The sequence below is a fragment of the Panthera uncia genome (genome assembly GCF_023721935.1).
Source record: "Panthera uncia isolate 11264 chromosome D3 unlocalized genomic scaffold, Puncia_PCG_1.0 HiC_scaffold_8, whole genome shotgun sequence".
NCBI lineage: Eukaryota > Metazoa > Chordata > Mammalia > Carnivora > Felidae > Panthera > Panthera uncia.
The window spans coordinates 83574395-83599170 of record NW_026057586.1 but is presented as its reverse complement, the minus strand read 5'-3'; the positions used below and the strand labels follow the sequence as shown (position 1 = coordinate 83599170).

The following is a 24776-nucleotide window of genomic DNA, read 5'->3' as shown; positions in this document are numbered from 1 at the left end:
TCTTTCAAGGGTCATAGACACTACTACACAGGCAAATCATTATTAATAATAAGTCAGGCTATAGAGAAGTGTCTTGGGAGAGATATCGATGAATGGAAGGGGAATTGTAATAAATCAGATTTAAAATATTGTCTAGGAATTGATTTTGGAGGGATACAAATGCCAGACTACGGATCTTGTAGTTTATTAGGTAGGAAACAGAGGCTCACTAAATGAAAGTGATGTTACCTTCCATTTCATGTAAGGATGCAAGGTCACTTGCAACCTGACTTGGCTGTCTCCAAATGGCAATTGTGAAGTACTGAGAAAAAAATGCTTCATCATGTCTTAAAAGAGTTTAATGAAACTCTCAAATTTTGAATTTAGAAATTAACATAATGGATCAAATACAAATTTTAAAGGTACAAATTCAATTTTGTTGCTTCGTTTCAAAATTCAATTTTAACTGTTTTCGAATTAAACAAAAGGGCAGTCGCCGCACCACAACCTGTTCAGCTCCGGTTCTCAAGCGTCAGCTCCCTTCCACGGTTCCATTCCAAGTCACCCCGGAACCTGCTCCTTTCATTCGAGTTTCTGTAGGGACTCAGTCTTTAAGTACACCGCCTTTGCCCCACCCTGCGCAGCACCCCTGGACATTCTGATTGGCTGTAGCCCTTCCATGTGCTTTGGTCTGGCTTCTCTGATTGGCCAACGGCGAAGATGCCCGTATCCTGGGCTACAGCGCGGGCGAACTGAGGCCTAGGGCTGGCTGTGGTGTGTTTCAAGCGGGAACCCGGCGGTCGGCCCGGCTCCTGGGCTTAGTCCCGGGGCGCCATGGCCAGTGTCCACGAGAGCCTGTACTTCAACCCCATGATGACCAATGGGGTAGTGCACGCCAACGTGTTCGGCATCAAGGACTGGGTGACTCCGTATAAGATCGCAGTGCTGGTGCTGTTGAACGAGATGGGCCGCACGGGCGAGGGCGCCGTCAGCCTCATGGAGCGGCGGAGGCTCAACCAGCTGCTCCTGCCGCTGTTGCAGGTGAGCGGCCCCCACCGACCGGCTCCCGCTCATTCAGCAAACCTTTTCTGAGCACCTGTTCTGTGCGGGACACCTCACTGGGCCTGGGGGCGCGAGTGTTCATCAGATACTCTTTCAGCCCTGGAGGACCGAAAAAATAAAAATAAATAAAGGAGTTAATACCACCTGCTAACTGAGTGCTTACCATGGGCTAGGCGCTGTTACATGCATTTTTTTCTTGCAGGTTCATATTTGGTTCCAGCATTTATTAGCTGAGTGACTGGGTAGGAGTTATTTTCTGACATCCTGCGTCTTCTATAGAAAGGGGCTACACGTAGTCCTGAGAGTTGGAGACAGATGAATCATACAGACACCTAGAGGACCGCAATAAGTAGTAATAATGACCTATAACTAACATCGAACACTTCCTGTTTGCTAAGCACCTCGCATGTTTTATTTCATTTCGCCGACTCAGGTTATAGTTTCACCACGTACTGGCTGTGTGACTGTGGCAAGTTCTATAATCTACCTGGGTCTTTGGATTCTCTGTAAAAGGAGGACAATGATAGAAACTGTTTGGGGATGGCTGAATTAAATTAGAAGGTCCATGGAAAGCACATAGTTTGTGGCACATAGTAAATGCTCAATGTTAACTATTTTCATTTTCATGTATTCTCATAAAGCACGTACCTTCTTTTATATAGGTTGTGGGGTTTTTTGTTTTCATTTATGTGTGTGATTTTATGACTAATGTCTCTCCCTTAGTAGACTAACTTCAATGAGGGCAGTGTTTTATCCTACTTTTGTTCACTCTTAGATCCCCACAGCTGAGTAGAGCGCCTAAGTAAACGTGTGGAATAAGTGAAATGGAATAAACCCTGTTGTGGCAGATGTGTGAACTCAGGTGGAGTGGGAGGTCTTAGAAGAAGTGGTACTGAAGGATGAGCACTTGGCTATTGAGCAGTGGTGGCAGAAACAAAGATCTGGAGTCCTGGGCCCCCGCATTATCAATATACTTGACTTTTTACAGTCTATCACCCGTATATTGGGGGAGAGAAGGGGTACTGAGGACCCAGAGGTTAAGTGGCTTGCCCACCTGGTTGAATAAAAGGAATGGGGTCTTGGGGCGCCTCGGTGGCGCAGTCGGTTAAGCGTCCAACTTCAGCCAGGTCACGATCTCGCGGTCCGTGAGTTCGAGCCCCGCGTCAGGCTCTGGGCTGATGGCTCGGAGCCTGGAGCCTGTTTCCGATTCTGTGTCTCCCTCTCTCTCTGCCCCTCCCCCGTTCATGCTCTGTCTCTCTCTGTCCCAAAAATAAATTAAAAACGTTGAAAAAAAAAAAAAAAAAGGAATGGGGTCTTTATTACTTGTAGCTCCCAGTCCTAGCCTCATTACTATTATTACAAATACATTTTCCCCACTATTGAAATAAAAGTTATAATACGAAAAGATTTGGTAATAGAGAAAAGAAACAAAACAGTACTTGTGTTTTAACTCACACATCTTTCTACCTTTGCTCGTACCGTGTTTTTTGTCCTAGATTTTCCTTTGGGTTCTTTGGCTGAATACTATGTGGTGTAGTAACATTCCAACCAGACTCCCAATTCCTTTGCAAAATTTGGCTTTAAACAGTGAATTTTTAAAAATTCATTTTTTAAAGTTTACTTATGTATTTTGAGAGGGAGAGAGTGGGGAAGGGGCAGAAAGGGAGGGAGAGGGAGAATCCCAAGCACGCTCTGTGCATGGTCAGTGCAGAGCCCAGTGTGGGTCTCAAACTGAAGAAACTGTGAGATCATGACCTGAGCTGAGATCAAGAGTCTGTTGCTCAACGGACTGAGCCACCCAGGTACCCCCAAATTTGTTAATTTTTAACTACTTAACTAACACACAAAGATTCATTGTAAAAACTTCAGCTGATCCTAAAATTGATGGAGTGAAAGGTTATGGTTCTGCATGGCCTCCAATCCTTTTCCCTTTCAGAGATTATCACTGTTAATGTTCGTTCGGCCACAGGCCAGAATGGATCTTTCTAGACCTTTTGCTAAATGCCTGTATATAGATAGATGGAGGCATATGGTTTTAAGTATATATATATATGTGTGCATCCTTTTAATTCTGCTTAAATTTTTAAAAAGGTTTTTTTTTTTGTTTTTTTACATAAATGTGACTTCTATTCTACAGCTTGCTCCTTTCACTTAACCAGTCTTGGAGACCTTCCCATATCAGCACATTTGAATAGAGCTACCTCATTCTTTTTTTTTTTTTTTTCTTTTTTAAACAGCTGCAGTGTATTCCACAATAAGAAAAGAAACATAACTCCTAACTTTAATTAATATTTAAATACATTTATAATTTATTATAAATTATAGATTAACTCTTTATTAATGGACTTATAGGTGCTTTTCAGTTTTTCTTCATTTCAAACAATGCATGCCGAATGTACCTTCCCTACAAGTGGAATTGCTGGGTTAGCCACATCTGAAATTAGCATATATAGTGTCAACTTACTCTCCAAAAAAGATTCACTGTTTAGTTTTTTTTTTTTTTTTTAGTTTATTTATTTATTTTGAGAGAGGGAGAGAGCAGGCAAGCAAGAGAGTGAGTGAGGGGGGAAGGGCAGAGAGAGAGAGAGAGAGAGAGAGAGAGAGAGAGAATGAATCCCAGGCAGGCCCCAAGCCATCAGCACAGAGTTCAGAGATGCAGGGCTTGATCTCACAACTGTGAGATCACCATTGGAGCTGAAACCAAGAGCTGGACGCCAAACTAAATGAACCACCCAGGCGCCCCCAGTGTTTAGTTTTTAAACCTCAGTTATATTGTAGTTGTCGTCTTCTTCTTCTTTTTTAAAGATTTTATATTTAAGTAATCTCTATACCCAAGGTGGGGCTCAAACTCACAACCCTGACATCAAGAGTCACGTTCCACCAACTGAGCCAGCCAGGCGCCCCTAGATTGTAGTCTTGACAGCTGAGGTTGCATACTCCTTGTCTCTACTGGTGTGTTTTATGGACTTGGGCGCATAGTATGTCTGCCTACCTTACAAGGTTTGGGGAAGGATCAAGTAAGATTATGTTTGTGAAAAATAGGACACCTACGTTTGTATAATGTCTTCCAGTTTATGAAGCACTTAGCCTTTTTTTACTCTTTCTGACACAAGCAAGGGAGATGGTTATTATTATCTCCGTTTTACTGATGAAGGAAACTAGGGCTCAGAGAGGCTACAGCTTTGCCATGATTACAAAATTAAGAAGGAAAGAACAGCAGGTCCTCAGACTACAGGGTCTCTGTTTTGTTCCCATTTTAAACTATTCCGCAGATGAAACAAGAATGCTATGCAAATGTAAAGTATTACTTTAGTGCTTTAGTTTAGTTTTTTTTTTTTTTTTTTTCTTCCTGATTTGAGATTTCATGTTTGGAATAATTGTTAAAGCAGAGAGAAATTCATGTTTACAACTGTTTATCATTCTCCAGCTCCTTAAAATTTATCCATAACCTCCCTATCTCCTTTACCCAGGGCCCAGATATTACACTGTCTAAACTATACAAGTTAATTGAAGAATCTTGTCCCCAGCTGGCAAATTCAGTACAGATCAGGTAAGCTTCCTTTTCTTCTGTATATATGAGAATATGTTTACGTAGATGAAAATTAGAGAAGTGCACATGGTAATGAATTCTCTAAAAACATATCTTTGTAAGTCTCAGTAAACAAAAACTCAGTTTTCCTAAGAACTTTACTTTTTTCTTAATGTTTTTTATTTTATTTTAATTTTTTTTTAAGTTTATTTATTTTTGAGAGAGAGAGAGACACAGTGCAAGTGGAGGAGGGGCAGAGAAAGAGGGAGACAGAATCCGAAGCAGGCTCCAGGCTCTGAGCTGTCAGCACAGAGCCTGACACGGGGCTTGAACCCATGAACACTTAACCGACTGAGCCATCCAGGCGCCACGTTTTTTATTTGTTTTTGAGAGAGAGTACAAGCCGGGAAGGGGCAGAGAGAGAAGAGGACAGAGGATCTGAAGCAGGCTCTGCACTGACAGCAACAAGCCTGATGGGCAGCTCGAACTCACGAACCGTGAGATCATGACCTGAGCTATGAAACCAAGAGTTGGACCCTTAATTGACTGAGCCACCCAGGTGCCCCTACTTTTTTTTTTTTTTTTTGAAAAATGGTAGTTAACATTAAACCTATTTCAAAATTTATTTTTCTGTATGGATCTACCTTGTTCTTTTATTTGCTGCAGGGAATTCCATTTTGCTAGCTGATGTGTTACTCTGACAGGTTTTATGATGAAAACGGTGATACTTTTCAGAATAATGGGAGTGACATTTTGAATTATCAAGTTTGTTTTATGTGCCACCATTTTCTATGAATCTCTGAATTGCTTTTAAAATAGATTTATTGGAGATAATTGTGGAATGTGAAACATGGAAGATGTTTAAAGGGCCTTCCTAAAATGTGCACCTCAATTTTCTCTTTCAGAATCAAACTGATGGCTGAAGGCGAATTGAAAGATATGGAACAATTTTTTGATGACCTGTCAGATTCTTTTTCTGGAACTGAACCAGAGGTTCACAAAACGAGTGTAGTAGGTATGAAGCTCTTCTAAGGAGAGCAGAGAATATTTTCATTGAAGTGAGCAGCTTTCTAAATCATATCTGTCATCACTCTGCTATCTCTGAACAAACACAGTGGGACGTGTTTTAGTTTGTACTTACTGCCTTGCCATTTTGTTCTATGTTTAAATACTTGTCTTGTAGAAAAGCGTCTTCTGTTTTGTCTGTAGTAGTCCAACGATTAGCCCAGTCCTGCGGGCTTTTAGGGGTTCATGGCTCCTTCCTACGGTCCTCTGGATTCCTGGTCTGCATTGTGCAACTCCCTAAGTCAGGGTCACCAACTAAACTTTTATGAAAAGAATTAAGTAAGAATATGTTATTGAGGGCATATGTGAACTTTCTTGATGCTTTCCTATTAGCTTTATATCCATGCTGCATCCATTTGGCTTTTTCACACGGTAGTTTTTATGTTATTCAACATCAGCTATTGTTGATCGCCTGTGTGCCAGGCTCTGGACTTACAAGATAGATAGGGACCTTCCTCTTAAGGAGATCACGTACTGGTGGGGTGGGGCCAGATGGTGAAAAGTAAATAGGTAAATAAGATAATTCAAATAGTTCCAATAGCCATGAAAAAAGATATTGGATGGCTAAAGATGATGGAGTGCAGGGGTGGGGAGTGGATTGGGGACTGCGCGACGCATTAGAAGAGGAAACCAGTTTTGTAAGAGATGGGGAAGAACATTCTAGGTGGAGGGAATAGAAACTGCAAACGTCTCTTTTTGATGCTTTTGAAGCAAGATTGCAACATATAGTATGAACTCTGTGTAACCTGGATTTCAATTAATGCCTTCGCCTGCGTATGTCTTATTTTATAGGTTTATTTCTGCGCCATATGATCTTGGCATACAGTAAGCTTTCTTTCAGTCAAGTATTTAAACTGTACACCGCCCTTCAACAGTACTTCCAAAACGGTGAGAAAAAGTCAGTGGAGGATGCTGACATGGAACTGACCAGCAGAGAGGAGGGTGAAAGAAAAATGGAAAAGGAAGAACTTGATGTATCTATAAGGTAATTTGGGTTTTTCGGATAGGCATCCCTTTCCTGTGAAATAGCATAATTACAGGCTTAGTAAATCCTCATTCATTCAGAGTTCACATGCTGGCCACTATCTTTTTGCCTCTCCAGATCCAAGAAGTGGACCCATATGGGCTGCATCAGTGAGTGGGCTCCTTGCCCTCTGACATCTGATTGGGAGGCACTGGTGGGAAATCCAGAGTGAGGAGAGTGGGGACAGGGCGTTGATCCACTTGCTCCCTTACTTCAGGGTCATGGTGGACTGGCTGTAGGGTCATACTTCTATCAGGTGGTCCTCCCTGCATTATTCTGGGGTTGGGGAAGTAGGAAGGTTTCCCTGGCCTGGGGTGTAAGGTGCCCCACTGTTACCAGTCCTGGGGACTGTATTGTCCCTTATGGCTTCTCTGTGTCCTGTCCCTGGTTTTTTAAGTGGTCCTTTTTAAAACTCTTCTCAAATCACCGTGTTTGAATGTGCCATTTGTTTCCTGCTGGGACCCCGACTGATAGTGTTCCACGTCAGCATCCAGCAGGAGCTAATGACTGAGTCAGTGAAAATGGATTGAGTGCCTACGGAAGTTTAAGCATTGGGGATGACATGCCACTGCTCACCTAGTTGTTTAACCTCAAAACCTTGGCGTGTCCTTGGTTCCTCCCTCTTTGTCACCCTGACAGCTAGTGCTTCAGCAGGCCAGTCAATTGTTCCTCCACGATAGTTTTTGTTTTTGTAATTTATTTATTTATTTTGAGAGAGAGAGAGAGAGAGAGACAGACAGACAGACAGACTCGGGGCTCAAACTCCCGAACCGTGAGATCACAACCTGAGCTGAAATCAGGAGTCTGACGCATAACTAACGGAGCCACTCAGACACCCCCATGATAGTTTGGACTTAGGTCATTTGTCTCCATCATCACTGCTGCCCCTGCAGCCCAAACACTGCATTTTCTTAGTGGATGACTTCTGTAGCCTCTTCACTGGCCTCCTTGCCTCCACTCTTGTCTCCCTGCAATCTGTTTTTCTTATTTATTTGTTTGTTTATTTATTTAAGTAATCACTCCACCCAACATGGGGCTGGAACTCATAACCCTGAGATTAAGAGCCTCATACTCTATCAACTGAGCCAGCCAGGCACCCCTCCCTGTCATCTATTTTTCATGCATCATCCGGGGGAATCTTTGTGAATGTAAATCACGCCATGGCACCCTTCTGCTCCAAACCCTCAGCCATTGTCCTTGAAATTTAGATGAGAATCCAAGCTTATCACAGCCTCAGTGCCTGTGTGATCAGGCCCCATCATCCTCCCTACCTCTTGCTGCTTATTCTCCCCTTCACTCTCAGGAGTCCACCTGCTCAGGCGTGCTTTTGGCTTTGTGAACACTCACCCTGACTTCTTCTGATTTCAGCTCCAGTGTCATCACACAGGCCTTCGCTGACCACATACCTGAAGTAACCTCCATCCCAAATATTCCTGGCAGCTTTAGTTCCTTCATAGCTCTTCTCACTGAGTAACTTGTTACATTTATGTGCTTACTCGTTTGTATCTGTTTCTTCGGCCTTAGCATCCCTTCAGATCTAAGACCCTTCTCTGTCTTGCTTCATCGCATTTTTGCCAGTGCTCCGTGTAGTGCGTGTCTCATAGAATGTGCCTGTGTGTGCTGGGTGAATGAATGCAGGAAATCAACATAGGCAGTCTGTCACTCACACTGGCGAGTGGTCTCATAACATACTTTTTATTGCCTTCCCTCATTTTGCTGTCTTGCTTCCCCTTCACGCGAACTGTTACCTGGGATCACCTCCCAAATAAACTACTGCTACTTGGAGGGAAAAACACATGTGTGTGTATACATATGTGTATATTCCATATTCCCTGATCTCAAGGAGCCCACAGTGTGGTAAAGAAGACTGACACCCAACAGATCATTATATGGCAGTGTGCTCAGCTCTGATTTAAGTAAGCCTCACCTGCCCTAAGAAGGCTGGCTAACTGCCTTTGGGGTGTGGTTCCTGTGAGTGGCCTTTGTATGGTTGTGTGAATTGTTTAGCACATGCTTGGGCTCTGGGCACGAGGGATTATATAGTACCTTTAAATACTTCCAAACCTCCCTTACTTATCTTTGTTTACAGATGCCTTTCCTCTAGTGGAGAGGCAGGAAAGTGTGGGGTTAAGAGTCTGGTTGTGGCCTCGGACTGCTGGGTTTGAATTCTGACTCCTCCACTTATTCCCTGTGAGACTCTGAGCCAGTTACTTACCCTCTCTGTGCTTCAGTGTCTTCATCTGTAAAGTGGGGGATCTGATTCCTTCCTCAGAGGGTTGTTGTGACAATCAAATGTCAAGTCTGCATAAGTGTTCTGAACTGTGCCTGGCGTGTAGTACATGTTCAACAAATACTGGCTATTCTTATTCTCTTGTTTCTTTTTTAGCTGAGACCCCCTAAGGAGTGCATTGGGGCTGTCCTGTAATCTTTGTTCTGGCTACTTAATATGCTTCAAGTAGCAGAATGTCACGTCTTGTAAAATGTTAAAATTCAGACTTGTTTTGCGTTGGCTTTCTCCTAAATTAATCCCATTTAATTAGGTCTAGCTACATTTTTTGTTTTTATCCTGTTCTAAGAATTCATTTGTGTGTGACCCAGTGTATTTGCTATGAAGATGTATCATTTCATGTCAAATCACTATGTTGTACACCGGAAACTAATGTAACATTGTGTGAAAAAGAAAAGGAAAAAAGTGTATAGTGATTTACAATGTATACAAAATTTTGGGGGGCGCCTGGGTGGCTCAGTCAGTTGAGTGCCCCGACTCTTGATTTTGGCTCAGGTCATGATCCCAGGGTCCTAGGATTGAGCCCCACATTGGGCTCCATGCTGAGCGTGGAGCCCGTTTGAGATTCCTCTCTCTCCTCTGCCCCGCTCCCCAACTGGTGCTTTCTTTCTCTTAAAAAAAAAAACAAAACTTAAAAAAGTAGGGGTGAACAATTTGAAACCATAAGAACTGAGAATCAAATTGTGTACTTATTACAATTTTATATCTTCAAAGATGAAACTGGAATGTTATTTCACTTAAAATGTACAACATGCGGAATGCTCTGTAATGGTAAAAAAATGTACACCAATGTAAATTTTTATAATTTTCCAGTAAATGACATTTCTGGATCAAAGAAAAAGGTATAGTTTCAGAAAATAGCATACATATAGTAAACTGAATTTTGTCACTGAAATTAAGAGGTATATTATTTAAACATTCTCATTAAGTATTATAATGAGGGTTTTAAATTTTTTTTTTTAATGTAAGTAATCTCTACACCCAGTATGGGCCTTGAACTCACGACCCTGAGATCAAGAGTCACATGCTTTTCTGACTGAGCCAGCCAGGTGTCCCTAGAATATATTTACATTAAAAAAAAAAAAAAAGAATATATTGCAGTCGTTTCTTGGTTCTTTTAAAGAGGGAAATCTTATTTTCTGGTGATCTTTTCTAATGTTTTATTGCATTTATGAAAAGTTTCTCAATTTAGCCCTTTTATTCTTTTCTTTCTTTCTTTCTTTTTTTTTTTTAAGTTATTGGAATGTTTTCAGGTCTCTTTTCTTTAGGAAAGTTATTTTTTTTTGCCCCAGAAATTTGTATTAAAATTAGAAAGGGGAAAGAAATATTGTATAGTTTGTAAATCTCCCGTCCTCCAATGAAATTACTCCTGTTTGGAAAGAGGAGCCCGACTGTTAATTTAGAAGGGAGGGAATAAATATTCAGTCAACACGTGTTTGTCATTAAAAACAAATCCAATCACAGATGCACCTGGGTGGCTCAGTCAGTTAAGCGTCTGACTTCGGCTCAGGGCATGATCAGGTTTGTGAGTTCGAGCCCTATATCGGGCTCTGTGCTGACTGCTCAGAGCCTAGAGCCTGCTTCGGATTCTGTGTCTCCCTCTCTCTGCCCCTCCCCTGCTCACGCTTTGTCTCTCCCTCTTTCAAAAATAAATAAACATTAAAAAAATTAAAAAAGCCATCGCAGAAGAGAGGGCACACTGAAACTTAGCCTCTGTGCTTGCTTTGCTGGCACTTGCCAACGGCCTGCAGTGAGGAGCTGGCTGATAGGTTTGCCCCACGTGAGTCTGTAGTGGAGGCTTCTGGTCTGCAAGCTGCTGCAGTTACAGCTTCTCTTTACTCCTAAAAGGAACTAACAGAAGTAGAAATTCTCTGGTATTTCTTCCCTTGATTTAATATAAATCTCCCAAATTTGTTAATTTATTCAACAAATAGTGCTTCCCATGTGCCAGGCACCCCGTTAAGGTGTTGTGTTGTCAGCCAGGAGGACAAAGTCCAGTCCTCGAGGGGTTACGTGGGGGAAGGTCAGATGATAGAGAGCCAACTGATAAGGAACGTAGTTTCAGAGCAATGCAGTGCAATCAAGAGGAGAGGGGACCCACGGGTGGAGAGTAACTGGGGGTTCCACTGGGGAGGGGCCTTTGGACTGGGAGCTAGGTAATGAAGGAGCCAGGGGAATTGCCAGAGCACACAGCTTCCAAGACAGGAGAAGCTGGCATATCGGAAACATAGGTGGAGGGCAGTGTGGCTGCATCATGCCCTCTGGTCACATACCTCAGAAGGGCTAGGGTCCTTGCTTCCTCCTTGGATATTTAGTAACTGTTCCTGTCTCAGTCCCTCGCCTCCCCTGCTTCTGTCAATACCCTGCTCAGAAACCTCCCCAGATTCCACAAAGTCTCCTCACCTGGTGTTCCAGGCCTTCCACAGTTGACCTCTCTGACTTTACCTTTAGTTTCTGAGCTTGGATCCCTGGCGTCTTTTGTTTCTGTTTCCTGAAATGTCTTCTTCCTTCTTCATCATTTTCCCTGCTCCTTCCCAACTAGCAAGTGATTTTCCCACTTCTCAGTACAGAGTTCATATCACCCTTGGCCTTTACCATTTACTGCCATCTTTTCACCTGGGCTGGCCTCAGCTTTCCCCAAGATTAAGCCTGTTAGCCCACTGTATATCCTCCAGGACCTAAACTGGTGTTTTACGTATTGCAAGTGGTCAAAAACAAAAAAATAAAACCTTTGTGGATTGATTAATCTCATATGTATTTTTTTAAGTGTTTATTTATTTTTGAGAGAGAGAGACAGCTCAAGCAGGGAAGGGACAGAGAGAGGGAGACACAGAATCTGAAGCAGGCTCCAGGCTCTGAGCTGTCAGCCCAGAACCCAATGTGGGCTTGAACCCATGAACTGTGAGATCATGACCTGAGCCAAAGTTGGATGCTTAACTGACTGAGCCACCCAGGAGCCCTGATTAATCTCATATTTAAAAAATTTCAATTACAGTGGTAGATTTAAGCCCTTTAGGGGAATTTCCAGATTCTTGAGAATCTTACAAATGGCATGTACTAGGTTCATATTAAAAATGCACATCTTTGGGGCACCTGGGTCGCTCAGTTGGTTAAGCATCCAACTTCAGCTCAGGTCATGAACTCACGGTTCATGAGTTTGAGCCCCGCATCGGGCTCTCTGCTGTCAGCACAGAGCCGGCTTCAGATCCTCTGTCCTCCTCTTTCTCCTCTTCCCTATGCATGCTGTCTCTGTCTCTCTCAAAATAAATAAACTTTAAAAAAATGCACATCTTTGCATGAGCACCTGGGTGGCTCAGTTGGTTAAGTATCTGACTCTTGATTTTGGCTCAGGTCATGATCTCACAGTTCAGTTCATGAGATCAAGCCCCCTTGCTTGGGATTCTGCTCTCCTCTCTTTTTCTCGCCCCCCCCTCAAAATAAATAAGCAAACATTTTTTTTAAATGCACATCTTTGCCAACTTTTGAGTACAGTTTTACAAGATTCATGGACTTCTTAGAGCCCATCCCTGAACCAAGCTTAAGTGCCCTTGATTTATAGACTAGTAAGTCTAAAATTCTGTCTCAGCTAATAACTGAATTTATAAGCAAGGTATACTTGAACCTTTTTCCTAAGTGGGTAGCCTTTTTCCTAAATTGAATACTTCTGTGGCTTCTTAAGAATTACTTTTTTCCTGCATATATTTGTGAGGCCTTAAGGAAACCAAGGAAGAGTCAGTAAAGGATGGTTTGGGCCATGGGGTTTTTACTTGCTCTTCCCAAGCTGGTTCATGTCAGCCATGATTGCCACCATGGAGGCCAGAACCAAATTCGATCTTCATTTATGGGATCTGTATTTCTGTTTCTTATAGAATCAGTTTGCATGATGCTGATTTTCTCTATTTTATTAACCTTATTGCTCCTGTGTCCTTCCTTATAAGCTACCCCCAATTTTCAGGGACAGGGGAAGGGTTTAAATAAAGCATTTGGTAACTGTGAGCATTGTGGACTTCTAAGATTTTGTTTTTAAGTAATCTCTACACCCATCATGGGGCTCCAAGATCAAGGGGCACCCGGGTGGCTCAGTTGGTTGAGCGTCCAACCTTGGATCGGGTCATGATCTCACAGTTTGTGGCTTTGAGTCCTATGTAGGGCTCTGTGCTGACAGGTCAGAGCCTGGAGCCTACTTCAGATTCTGTGTCTCCCTCTCTCTCTGCCCCTCCCCCTCTCACACACGATCTCTCTCTCAAAAATAAACACACACACACAAAAAAAATAAAATTTAAAAAAAACAAACCAAAACTTTGAGATTAAGAGTTGCCTGCTCTACTGACCAGGGCAGCCATGTGCCCTGAGTGTTGTGGACTTTAGAGGCAGATGGGACCAGAAGCCTGTGTCTAGTTTCATTCAGAGTCTCACCTGTCTCTAGCCTTTTTGCATGCAGCCATATATAATTATGCCAAGCCTTGGGTTTAACCTTGGTTAAAGCGGTGTGCTAAGAGAAAAGGACTTCTTACTGTCCTGATACTTAACTGTTTTCCATTTGAGAACTTGGCCTGTGAATTTTTTTCCATTTCCCTCTAGGTCACTATTGTGTTACTGATCTTTGTTAGACCTGGGCTGGAGCTGGTTCTTGGCAGCTCTGATGGCTGCAGAATCTGATACACTGGTTAGGGATTATTAAGTAATATTTAACAAAAATGAAGCCAAGAGGGGTGCCTGAGTGGCTCAGTTGGTTAAGTGTCTGATTTTGGCTCAGGTCATGATCTCACAGTTTGTGGGTTTGGGCCCCATGTCCGTCCAGCTCAGCTCTGTGCTGACAGCTTGGAGCTTGGAGCCTGCGTCAGATTCTCTGTCTGCCTCTCTCTCTGCCCCTACCCCCCTTGCACTCTCTCCTCTCTAAAAAGTAAATAAATAAACATTAAAAAAAAAAAAAGGCACCTGGGTGGCTCAGTCAGTCGAGCGTCTGACTTCAGCTTAGGTCATGATCTCATGGTTCATGAGTTTGAGCCCCGCATGGGGCTTGCTGCTATCAGCGCAGAGCCCGCTTTGGATCCTCTGTCCCCCTCTCTTTATGCCCCTCCCCCACTCATGCTCTATCAAAAATAAACATTAAAAAAAAGAAAGAAAGAAATGAAGCCAAGAGAATATTAGAGCAGTGTTTCCCAAAGTGTTTTCTGTGGAACACTAGTACTTCATAAAAGATGTGAGGAAAGGATTCTTTGGTCAATTAGTTTGGTAAATGATACATTAAACAAAAGTAAATGAAGTTTCAGGGTGCCTGGGTGGCTCAGTCAGTTGAGCAGACAACTTTGGCTCAGGTCATGATCTCGTGGTTCGTGGGTTCAAGCCCCGCATTGAGCTCTGTGCTGACAGCTCAGAGCCTGGAGCCTGCTTCAGATCCTGTGTCTCCCTCTCTCTCTGCCCCTCTCCTGCTTATGCCTCTGTCTCTCTCTGTCTCTCAAAAATGAATAAGTGTTAAAAAAAATAAAATAAAAAAAGTAAATAAAGTTTCTTTTTGTTGGATTTCTCTCAGGTGCATCATTAATCTCGAATTAAGATAGAGCATACAACTGTCTCCAAATTACATAACCTCAGAAGAATTTTTTCTTCTTTCAGAATATCCATTTATATATTATTTATGTGAAAGTTTGAAAACTGCTTGTATTAGATGCAGAGTGCTTATGAAAACATTATTTATGAGTAAATATTGATTTTTACACTTATCAAAATCTTGTAGAGCAGGCATTTCTTAGAGTCATGTGGCAAAAGGGATTACTCATACATTTCCTCTCAAAATAAGACTTTTCTATTGTGTATATGCAGATTTGTCAAGTCTAGGTTTATACCCGTATATTCCTTGTCTGTTAAATCTGCATAATCTAAACTTCTAGGCAAATGGTTATGTCTTAGGAGAAGCCACTTTCTCCTGCTCTGAAGTATCCCACATCTTGTATCTGTAGCAAGGAGTTAGAAACTCTCCATCCATTCATTTCCCAATCTCTTGAGTGCCTGTTTTATTCCTAGGCATGGCACTAGGTATTGGCATCCAGTTGCAAGTACGAGCAGCCAGGTGTGGCAATGCATAGGTGCTGTGCTCAGCCTCTCTAGTAGGAGACAGTGGCAGCTCAAATGAGAGATGGCAGGAGAGATTCTTGGAGGACATCACACGTCAGTTAGTCTTGAATGATGGATGGTGTACCGTAGTCCAACAGTGGGCAGGACAATGGGCTTTCAGGCCAAGGAAGCAGCAGGGGCATCTTGGTGCCATAGGAGATCTGCGAGGACCTCATCAGGCTGGGAATGTGGGTGAGAAAGAAAAGACAAAGGAGAGAGGTAGTAGCTAGGATCACTCATGGAGCATTGCACCTGCCCTGCTATAATAAAATCCCCAGTGTGGATTTTATTCTGGAAGCTGGCTACCACGATAGATTCGCATTGTAGAAAGATCACGCTATGTAGAATTTAGGTCTATAGCTGTCCATAGTTACATGGTGTGAACTTTGGCAGGTCATTCAACATCACTTTTTAAGTATGTCTTTTCTATTCCTGAGAGGAGAGAATTAATTTTAAAAGTTTTTGAGATCTTCTGATGAAGCCATTTGACTTGGTTAGCATTACCGTTCTTGCTGTTGTGGAATTTTTTTGTTTGTTTGTTTGGCTTTTTAAGTTTTTAATGCCATTATAGTTAACACACAGTGTAATACTGGTTTAATGTGTACAGTAATTTGACATTTCATAAACCCCCGGTGCTTAACACACGTGTGCTCCTTAATCCCCATCACCTAGTTCACCCTTCCATTTTGTGTAATTCCTTGTTATTTTTGTTTTATTCTTTTCCAGAGAAGAGGAGGTATCTTGCAGTGGGCCTCTCTCCCAAAAACAAGCAGAATTTTTTCTTTCTCAACAGGTATGTGTTAATTCTGTTATTTATCATGAACTTTAAAAAAAATATGTCATCACATACGCCTGTTTCGTTGGTAGGCTAATTAGTGAATCTGCTTTCTTCCTTATTCTTGGTCCTCTTTCCTTTACTAACAATACAGTTGTGGTTATGTGTTCTTTCCGATTTTGTGTGTGATTTTCTTTTTCTTTTCTTCTTTTTTTTTTTTTTTTTATAGATTTTATTTTTAAGTAATCTCTACCCCCATCGTGGGGCTCAAACTTAAAATGCTGATATCAAGAATTGAATGCTCTACAAACTGAGCCAGCCCAGTGCCCCATGATTTTATTTTTCTTAAAGTTATAATGCATGCTCATTTTATAATAGTGTGTGACTAACACAGGTCAAAAATGTGCTTTGGAAGACTTACTTCTCTTCCCCCAACATTTTATTATGGACATTTTCGAACAGAAAGAAAAGTTGAAGAGCATTGCACAGTGAATACCTATATACCCGTCACCCAGATGCCACAATTAGTATTTTGCTCTCTCTTTATCAATACCTACACGTCCTCTATCCAGCCACCATTTCATCTTATTTTTTGATGTATTTCAAGTTGCAGACACCGGTACAGTTCACTCCCAACGTTTCTTTCTTTCTTTTTTTTTTTTTTAACCCCAAACATGTCTTGCTGGTGCTTTTGAGCCATACTTTTTCATTTGCTCGGAAACAGAAGCTGAATATTTTTCTCCCATGTTTTTTTCGAGCATAGAATTTTGATATTTTGTTCTACTTTTCTAATTCTCCTTATTTTGTTATTAATTTTCTTTTTGCAGAAAGATGTACTGTTTAGGTCTAGCTGAAAAGTCATAGAATCACCCCTGCAGATGAATTTCAAACAGATTAGAAAAAAACCCTCTAGACAACCGGTGAAGTATGGAGGAGACAGTATAGCTAGAGCCTCACCACATTCTCACACTTCATTCAGTCCGTTACAGGTGGATTAAAGGGTAAATGTGAATATTTAAAGCTATAATTAGACCAGAAGGAACTACATATTAACTTTTAACTGATCTCTGGGTGGGGAATGACTTTCTGAACATAAAAGCTGTGGAAGAAAGCATGTAGGAGAAGATCATTTGATTTTTCAGCATAAAAATTAAAAACGTCTGCATGTCAGAACACATTCTAACAAAACTAAAAGGCAAACAATAAAATAGGAAAAAGTATTTGCAATAAATATGGCAGTCACAGGGTTAATACTTTTGCTTTAAAAATCATATTATCAAAGACTTTGATGATGAGACAAACTTTATACTATTGAATGAAAAGAGCAGGAAGTAAAATGATATACAGTGTTCTAGTTTTATTAAAAATATGGTCTATGTATGCACATATAGAAAAAAGACTGGAATAAGACACTGACATATCAGTAGTGTTATTTCTGGGTGGAGGGGTTACAGATGATTTTTGTTTTCTTCCGTATGTCTTTCCATGTTTTGGAATCTTCTATAATAAAATGAATTCAAGTGAAATTAGAAATTATTATTACTTACAAATAAAAATTTGTTTAGGTAAAGTCGAAGAGTTTGTAATCAAGTTAAGTACTAAAATTAATTTAGGACTGGTTTTCTAACATATTTTATATAATCATTGCTGGTACCATCTACTTGAAACAGATAGCCAGGAGTAGGGCATCTGGGTGCTGTGAGGCCCTTTGCCAGGCTAGAAGTGCACACTACCTGCCCTGAAGGCATTCACAGTCCGGGGTGGGGTCACACTGGCACTTTTAATGTAGGTTGCTAAGTACTGTAGGAAGGGTTCCTGCAGGGGCCTACGGGAGCATGTAGGGATTTACAGGACCTTACCTAGTCTAAAAGCTGATATAAGCAAGTGATGAAAGTCTACATGGGGTCCTGAAGGACAAGTAGGAGTTTGCAAGGCATGTGAGGAGTGTGTGGATGGGGAGAGGGAGTTGGCAGGCTTTTTGTCTCAGGAAGAGGAAACACTGTGGCCAAGAGGAGAGGAACAGTGGGAAGGAACATAGGGGATCCTAGTCAGTATACATTTCCATATGTTGACCGGCCACATCTTTCTTCTGAGTTGTCATCTTTAAATTTCAGGCTTCTTTGTTAAAGAATGATGAGACAAAAGCCCTCACTCCAGCTTCTCTGCAGAAAGAACTGAACAACTTGTTGAAATTTAATCCTGATTTTGCTGAAGCGGTGAGTCTTTTGAGTTGGAAAGCCACAATCAGGCTACTCTTTATATTGAAGAGCCATGCAAATGAGGATTGTCCCATTGGCCCAGTTTCTTGGAAAGAAATGTTGTTGGCAAGTCTATAAGCCTGGGTTGCAAAGCTTTCCCTCCTACCCCCTCGTCCCTGGGCCATTAGGGGTTTCTTCAGTCCCTTTTCTGTTGCTATTCCTATTCATTCATCATCTCTCTGAGGCTGTGAATTATTGACAGATGATAGAGTAGACTGATTTTTTTTTTTAAGTTTTGGGACTAAAAATTCTTTTCCTTTCTCTTGTCAAGTTTTTTTGTTTTTTCCCCAAATTCAAATAATTCCATTCCTTACTGGATTTTTACCCAGAAAACTTTCTTTTCTTTTTAAAAAACTTTCTTAATAACACCTGGATTTGACGTCTGACTTTACTCACATGTAGAAATATATCTCCTTTGCGCCATAGTAACTGCAGTCTGCCTTTTGGAGGGAAATTAAATTCAGTGAATCAGAAGAAATGAAAATAGTGTCAAAATACATGACAATGTATTTTTCTAAGTGTAACTGAGTAAACTAGTTACACTCACTGTGTTTTGACTTGGACATTTAGAGAACTTAATTTTATATTATAATTTTAAAAATGTTTATTTATTTTTGAGAGAGAGAAAGACAGAGTGTGAGAGGGGGAGGGGCAGAGAGAGGGAGACACAGAATCTGAAGCAGGCCTCAGGCTCTGAGTTTCAGCACAGAGACCAACCTGGGGCTCAAACTCACAAGCCATGAGATCATGACCTGAGCTCAAGTTGTGTGCTTAACAACTGAGCTACCCAGGCATCCTTTATAATTTGTATATGAATTCAGGTCTTAAAATTTTTATTATTGAAGAGTGCCTGGGCGGCTCGGTTGTTAAGTGTCCCACTCCTGATTTTGGCTCAGGTCATGATCTCTCAGTTCATGGGTTCAATTGCCTCATCAGGCTCCATGCTGACAGTGTGGAGCCTGCTTGGGATTCTGTCTCCTTCTCTATCTGCCCCTCCCCTGCTTGCTCTCTCTCTCTCTCTCTCTCTCTCTCTCAAAATAAATAAATATAAATTAAAAAAAATTTTTTTAAAATTTTTATATTTGAGCTTACAGTCTTCCTTAATACCTGAGGTAGGTGAGACCCCCCCCCCCCAATCATCCTCGGGTCCTAGTATAACCAGTGGCATAGTGGGTATATATTTGGCATAAAACTCTGACACAGATCATAATGGGGCCCCGTTTTTCATTTGGCGACTTCCTAGCCCATTCCTAAGGAGGAAACAAACCACTGTATCTTGAACTTGCTTCATCCTGCCAGTGGGAAAACATGAAGCTAAACTGTCTTCACGGAGTGCGGAGGAACACGGGTATTTGCAGCTAGTGGGACGCTCTGAATTAGTCTCAAGCCAGTGGAAGCTGAACATTTAAAATATGTGGATTGTTTCTTGTTTCAGCACTATCTCAGCTACTTAAACAACCTCCGGGTGCAAGATGTCTTCAGTTCAACACACAGCCTCCTTCATTATTTTGATCGCTTGATTCTTACTGGGGCCGAAAGCAAAAGTAATGGGGAAGAGGGCTACGGCCGGAGCCTGCGATACGCCGCGCTGAACCTGGCCGCCCTGCACTGCCGCTTCGGTCACTAGTGAGTTAATAGGTTTTTGTTTCTGCAGAAACTGAAGAAATCAACTCTCAAATGTTAACGAAGATGTAGGTTTTAAATGCAGTGTTGAAAAATCAAAAGGGACGTCTGGGTGGCTCAGTCAGTTAAGCGTGGGACCCTTGATTTTGGCTCAGGTCATGATCTCATGGTTGGTGGGATTGAGCCCTCGACTGGTTCTGCGCTGACAGTGGAGCCTGCTTGGAGTTCCCTCTCTCCTTCTCTCTGCCCGGTTCCTGCTTGCACTCTTTTTCTCAAAATAAAAGAAGAAGAAAGAGGAGGAGGAGGAGGTAGGAGGAAGAAGAAGAAGAAGAAGAAGAGGAAGAAGAAAGATACCCTCCTACCTGGGCTTGTCAATAACTTCCCAAGAGGGAAGTTCCATGGACAGCAGTTAATGAAGACCTTCTCCTTAAGCAGTCTGCCCCCTTGTGTCACCAGTGAGCATTACTAGCTAGTGTATGGCCTCTTTCCTTACTTCTAAGAACAATAGCCTTTGAATTAAAAGGAAATTAGGTCATTAGGCCAGAGATTCCCAAAAGGAATTTTTGGAGGTAATGATGGGGATACAAAAGCTATTTTCAGTATTTCAAAAAGCCAAAATGAAGTTGCACCTTTACTGGATAAAACACTGTATGGCTCACTAAGCCACATATTTGTGCTTTTGGACAGAATTCAGGCAGCTCAGTGAGGTGACACTGGCTTATGCCATTGCTAAGATATGCTTATGATTTTAATGAATAAAAACAGGAAAATTGCCCAATTATTTAGTAAATGGAGTTATGTCATTAAAACCTTAAAACATGGGGGCTATTTTGGAAACTGAAATAATGTGAATAAGGGTGAAAAAACTGGGAATTATTCATTGAAGGGGTCTCCCTGCCCCCCGTGACTTTTTCTCATTTGAGAAAAATGAGGCCTCTGCTACAGGCATCTTTGAATAGAGACTGTAGGGTATGTTACTGTAAATATGGTGTCCAAAGTTCAAGAGCTGAGACTTCTACCCCTTGCACTATGGGTCAGAAATGCTACTAATTTCTTTTATTTTTATTTTTATTATTTTTTTAGTTTAGAGAAAGAGTGAGTAGGGGAGGGGGGCAGAGGGAGAGAGAGAGAAACTTTTTTAAAAAGTTTATTTTGAGAGACAGAGTATGAGCAGGGGAAGGGGGGACAGGGGGAGAGAGAGAAACTTAAAGTTTATTTATTTTGGGGGGGGGAGGGGCAGAGAACGAGGGAGAATCCCGAGCAGGCTCTGGCTCAAACTCAAGAAACTGTGAGATCATGGCCTCAGCCAAAATCAAGAGTTAGATGCTTAATCGACCAAGCCATCCAGGAGCCCTGAGAGAGAGAATCTTAAGCAAGCCCCACGCTCTGTGCAGAGTCTGACATGGGTCTCAATCCCACAATCCTAGGATGATGACCTGAGCAGAAATCAAGAGTCGGATCTCAACAGACTGAGCCACCCAGGTGGCCCTCTGTTAATTTCTGATTGTCTCGTTTTAAAAGGGACATTGACAGGCTGGAACTTGTGTAGGGGACACTCTCCTTGTAGGTGTTCAAAGCCATGTCATATGAACAGTGTGGGAAGGGTATGAGAATGGTGAGCCTGGAGAGAAAATGATTTAGCCAAGCACGTGTTTGGCATCTTCATGTAGTAAAAGGTCATGTGAAGACAGCTTAGATTCCTGGAGAAGAACGAGAGCTAGGATGTGCAAGGGAAAGACAGTGCTTTCCTCATGATAAGGTTTTTCCACATGGAACCTCTAAGGAAGGGCCAGTGGGATGCTCAAGCCTAGACCAGAGGTGTCAATGAGGGAATTTAAGCATTACATTGATAGTTGGACTCAGGAAGGTTCAAGGCTACTCCAAACTCCATGATTTTATGAGATTCCATGTTATCTTTTGACAGTCGACTTCTTTTTGCCTGCCCAGCTGTAATGACCTCTTAATTGGGGCCTTCCATTTTTTAGTTGTCATAATAAATAGCAACACTATTTGTAGTATCTACCATTAACCGATTTCTGTGTTTAGACCAGTTTCTGCTAGGGTTTAGAAATATGTATCTAGCATTCTAGATACAAATAATCTGTTGTGCAGAATTTCTTTATATTTACAATATTATCAACAGATAGGTAGCTAACTGCATGAAATTAATTGCTAAATTTACTCGGGTCCATGCTTCTTTGTTTCTAGTCCTGGAGCTGTGGGCCCGTATTCATCTCTGTCACGTAGCTTATAGGATTGTGGAGACTTCTTGAAAATCGTTATAGTTGTTTATTGAGCATCTATGGTGTACTGGGTGCTGTTCTAGATGCTGAGGTTACAGCAGTGAAAAAAGAGGGGGAAAAAAGCCCCTGTTTTCATGGAGCTTGCCAGTGGGGGAGATAAACCATAAACAACACTAAACATAAGTGTAATGTATCCAGGTGATAGATGAGGATAAAGGGTCGGGGAGTGCTGTTGTTTTAATAAGGGACACTTCTCCAGATATATGCACAGATCACTCCTTCAATTTGTGAGTCTCTGTTTAATAAGGTAGCAGGTCAGCCCTCCCTAAGCTCTACTAACTTAATGTATGTATGTATTTGTATATATACATATATATATGCGCACATATATACATATATGTATACACACACACACACATATATTTTTTAATGTTTATTTTTGAGAGAGAGAGAGAGAGAAAGAGTATGACCAGGGGAGGGGCAGAGAGAGGAGACAGAATCCGAAGCAGGCTCCAGGCTCTGAGCTGTCAGCACAGAGCCCGACGCGGGGCTCGAACCCATGAACCGTGAGATCATGACCTGAGCCAAAGTCAGACACTTAACTGACAGAGCCACCCAGGTACCCCTGCTAACTTAATGTTTGAATAGAGATTTAAAGCAGTCTTTAATCTACCTGGGAATCTACCTTTTGATAGATGTATCTGGTTTCTTTATTCAAACAAGTGGTTATTGAGGAACACACCAGCTCTCCCTAATTAAAATGGATTGCGTGAGGCTGATGCTAGAGGTGAAAGAAAATTCCTTATGTAAATGTTTCCTAAATAAGTGATACCCATTGATTCTATTTTGAGATCTTCAGTAACCCTGTGTTTATGAACTTCTTTTCTGTGACTTGCCACTGGGAAACCCAAAGTTTAAGAGCTCACCCTCTGCAGGCTTATAAAGTAGTTGAAGAGATAAAATTAACAAGTAGAAAGTGATTAACAGTAGTATTTAATTAAACACTACAAGGTGGGTTACAGATTGCATTTCTGTGGGTGTTTTCAGAGGTGACAGCTCAGTAGGGCCAAGGATAGTTGGCTGAATTTCTGCAGATCTTGAGATTAGCTCAGATCTCCCAGATGGAGGGGAACCACGTCAGCAGGAAAAAAATCTCAGAAGTGAGTATCCTCAAAATACTTTTTAAAACTAGTTTTGAAAAAATACAAAATTATCAAATGCCATTGTAAAAAAATTCACATAATGCAGAAGGGAGTGCAGTGAAAAGTGAAATATTGTATCCTCTCCTTGTCCATCCTCCCAGTGGTAGACAATTAAAATAAAAATCTTAGGAGCTGAGATCAAGAAAAGCCCTTCCTTCTTGCCCTTTGTAGTAGAAATCCACCTTAGAAAGGACATGTTCTGTCTCCTCTGTTAATGTTTCTCGCTGCTGGGGGAGGAAGTGCCTCTGAGGGAATAAGGTCATTGCTAGAGCTTCCAACCTCAGATGAATTACCGTACAGATGCCTTCCTGTGAAGATGCTTGAACATGTTTGTGATTGTTAATGAGTTATTAATGTTCGGTCTGTCTCTAGTCAGCAGGCAGAGCTCGCCCTGCAAGAGGCGATTAGGATTGCCCAGGAGTCCAACGATCATGTGTGTCTCCAGCATTGCTTGGTGAGCCATCCCCTCCTGTCTCGGAAGTTTTGCCCCTGTGTTGAGTTGGCCTTCTGAAGGTCCCGTTCGAAATGGGTTGTTTTGCTGTTAGAAGGTCCTTAGCAATGAAGGGAAACTAGTTAGGTGGTTGTGGGAATTCAGAAAGGCAACCCATCATTATTATCTTTCTTAATTCATGATTTCTATTTCGCTTTGCGGGGGAATTTCTTGTCTACAGATTTTATTTTTTATTTATTTATTTATTTTTTAATTTTTTTTTAATGTTTATTTATTTTTGAGACAGAGAGAGACAGAGCGTGAACAGGGGGGAGGGGCAGAGAGAGAGGGAGACACAGAATCTGAAACAGGCTCCAGGCTCTGAGCTGTCAGCACAGAGCCTGACGCGGGGCTCGAACTCACAGACTGTGAGATCATGACCTGAGCCGAAGTCGGACGCTTAACCGACTGAGCCACCCAGGCGCCCCTCTTGTCTACAGATTTTAATGCAAAGCTAACACATTAAACATTGGCATTAACAAAAAAGTGAATACAACACCTAGTAACTTGATGAGACATCCTCTTGTGAAAGTGTAAACACCAAGCATAGGTAGAACACAGACTTCATTGAACAGTCCCTGAGAATCTCGATTTCTCAATTAAAGGCCATATGGGGGCTTCATGTTTTTTTTTTTTCCCCCTGGGACATTTGCCACTCACTGCTGTCAGAGGTGAAGATCAGTGGTTTGTTTATTTCAGTCTGACAGTTTTAATGTGTTCAATGGTTTTCATTTAGGTTCATACTTCATGAAAGAGAATTTTAGAGGATTTGTCTGTTCTCTTGCTGAATCTTTCTTATAACCACACTGATATTTGAACAGAACGTTAAACATTATCATAGTTAGGATATATCCTGATGATTTCTCTTACCAGAGCTGGCTGTATGTCCTGGGGCAGAAGAGATCCGATAGCTATGTTCTGCTAGAGCATTCTGTGAAGAAGGCAGTACATTTTGGGTTACCGGTAAGGCTCATCTCCCTGTGAGATTATTTAAATAAATGGTGTGGTTTTATTCTTGGTAGTTTCATATGACCTTAATTATTAATGAAATCACTAAATTCTATTTGATGGGTTTATCTCTGCTCCCTTTATCTTAATAACATCTATAAAAGTTCTACTTATCAA

General features: G+C 41.6%; 1 protein-coding gene across 2 annotated transcripts in view; it reads left to right on the top strand.

Annotated features, from left to right (window-relative positions):
- The first annotated feature begins 693 nt into the window (after positions 1 to 693).
- The window catches only part of ANAPC5 (anaphase promoting complex subunit 5), a 44310-nt gene continuing 20227 nt past the window's right edge, over positions 694 to 24776 (top strand). For both annotated transcript variants that reach the window (XM_049619364.1, XM_049619363.1), the window contains exons 1-9: positions 694 to 1020; positions 4512 to 4591; positions 5476 to 5585; positions 6428 to 6620; positions 15787 to 15853; positions 17950 to 18051; positions 19529 to 19719; positions 23534 to 23615; positions 24525 to 24614. In XM_049619364.1, coding sequence (XP_049475321.1) covers positions 814 to 1020; positions 4512 to 4591; positions 5476 to 5585; positions 6428 to 6620; positions 15787 to 15853; positions 17950 to 18051; positions 19529 to 19719; positions 23534 to 23615; positions 24525 to 24614 — 1122 coding nt within the window. In that variant the 5' untranslated portion in view covers positions 694 to 813. The remainder of the gene's footprint in view (positions 1021 to 4511; positions 4592 to 5475; positions 5586 to 6427; positions 6621 to 15786; positions 15854 to 17949; positions 18052 to 19528; positions 19720 to 23533; positions 23616 to 24524; positions 24615 to 24776) is intronic.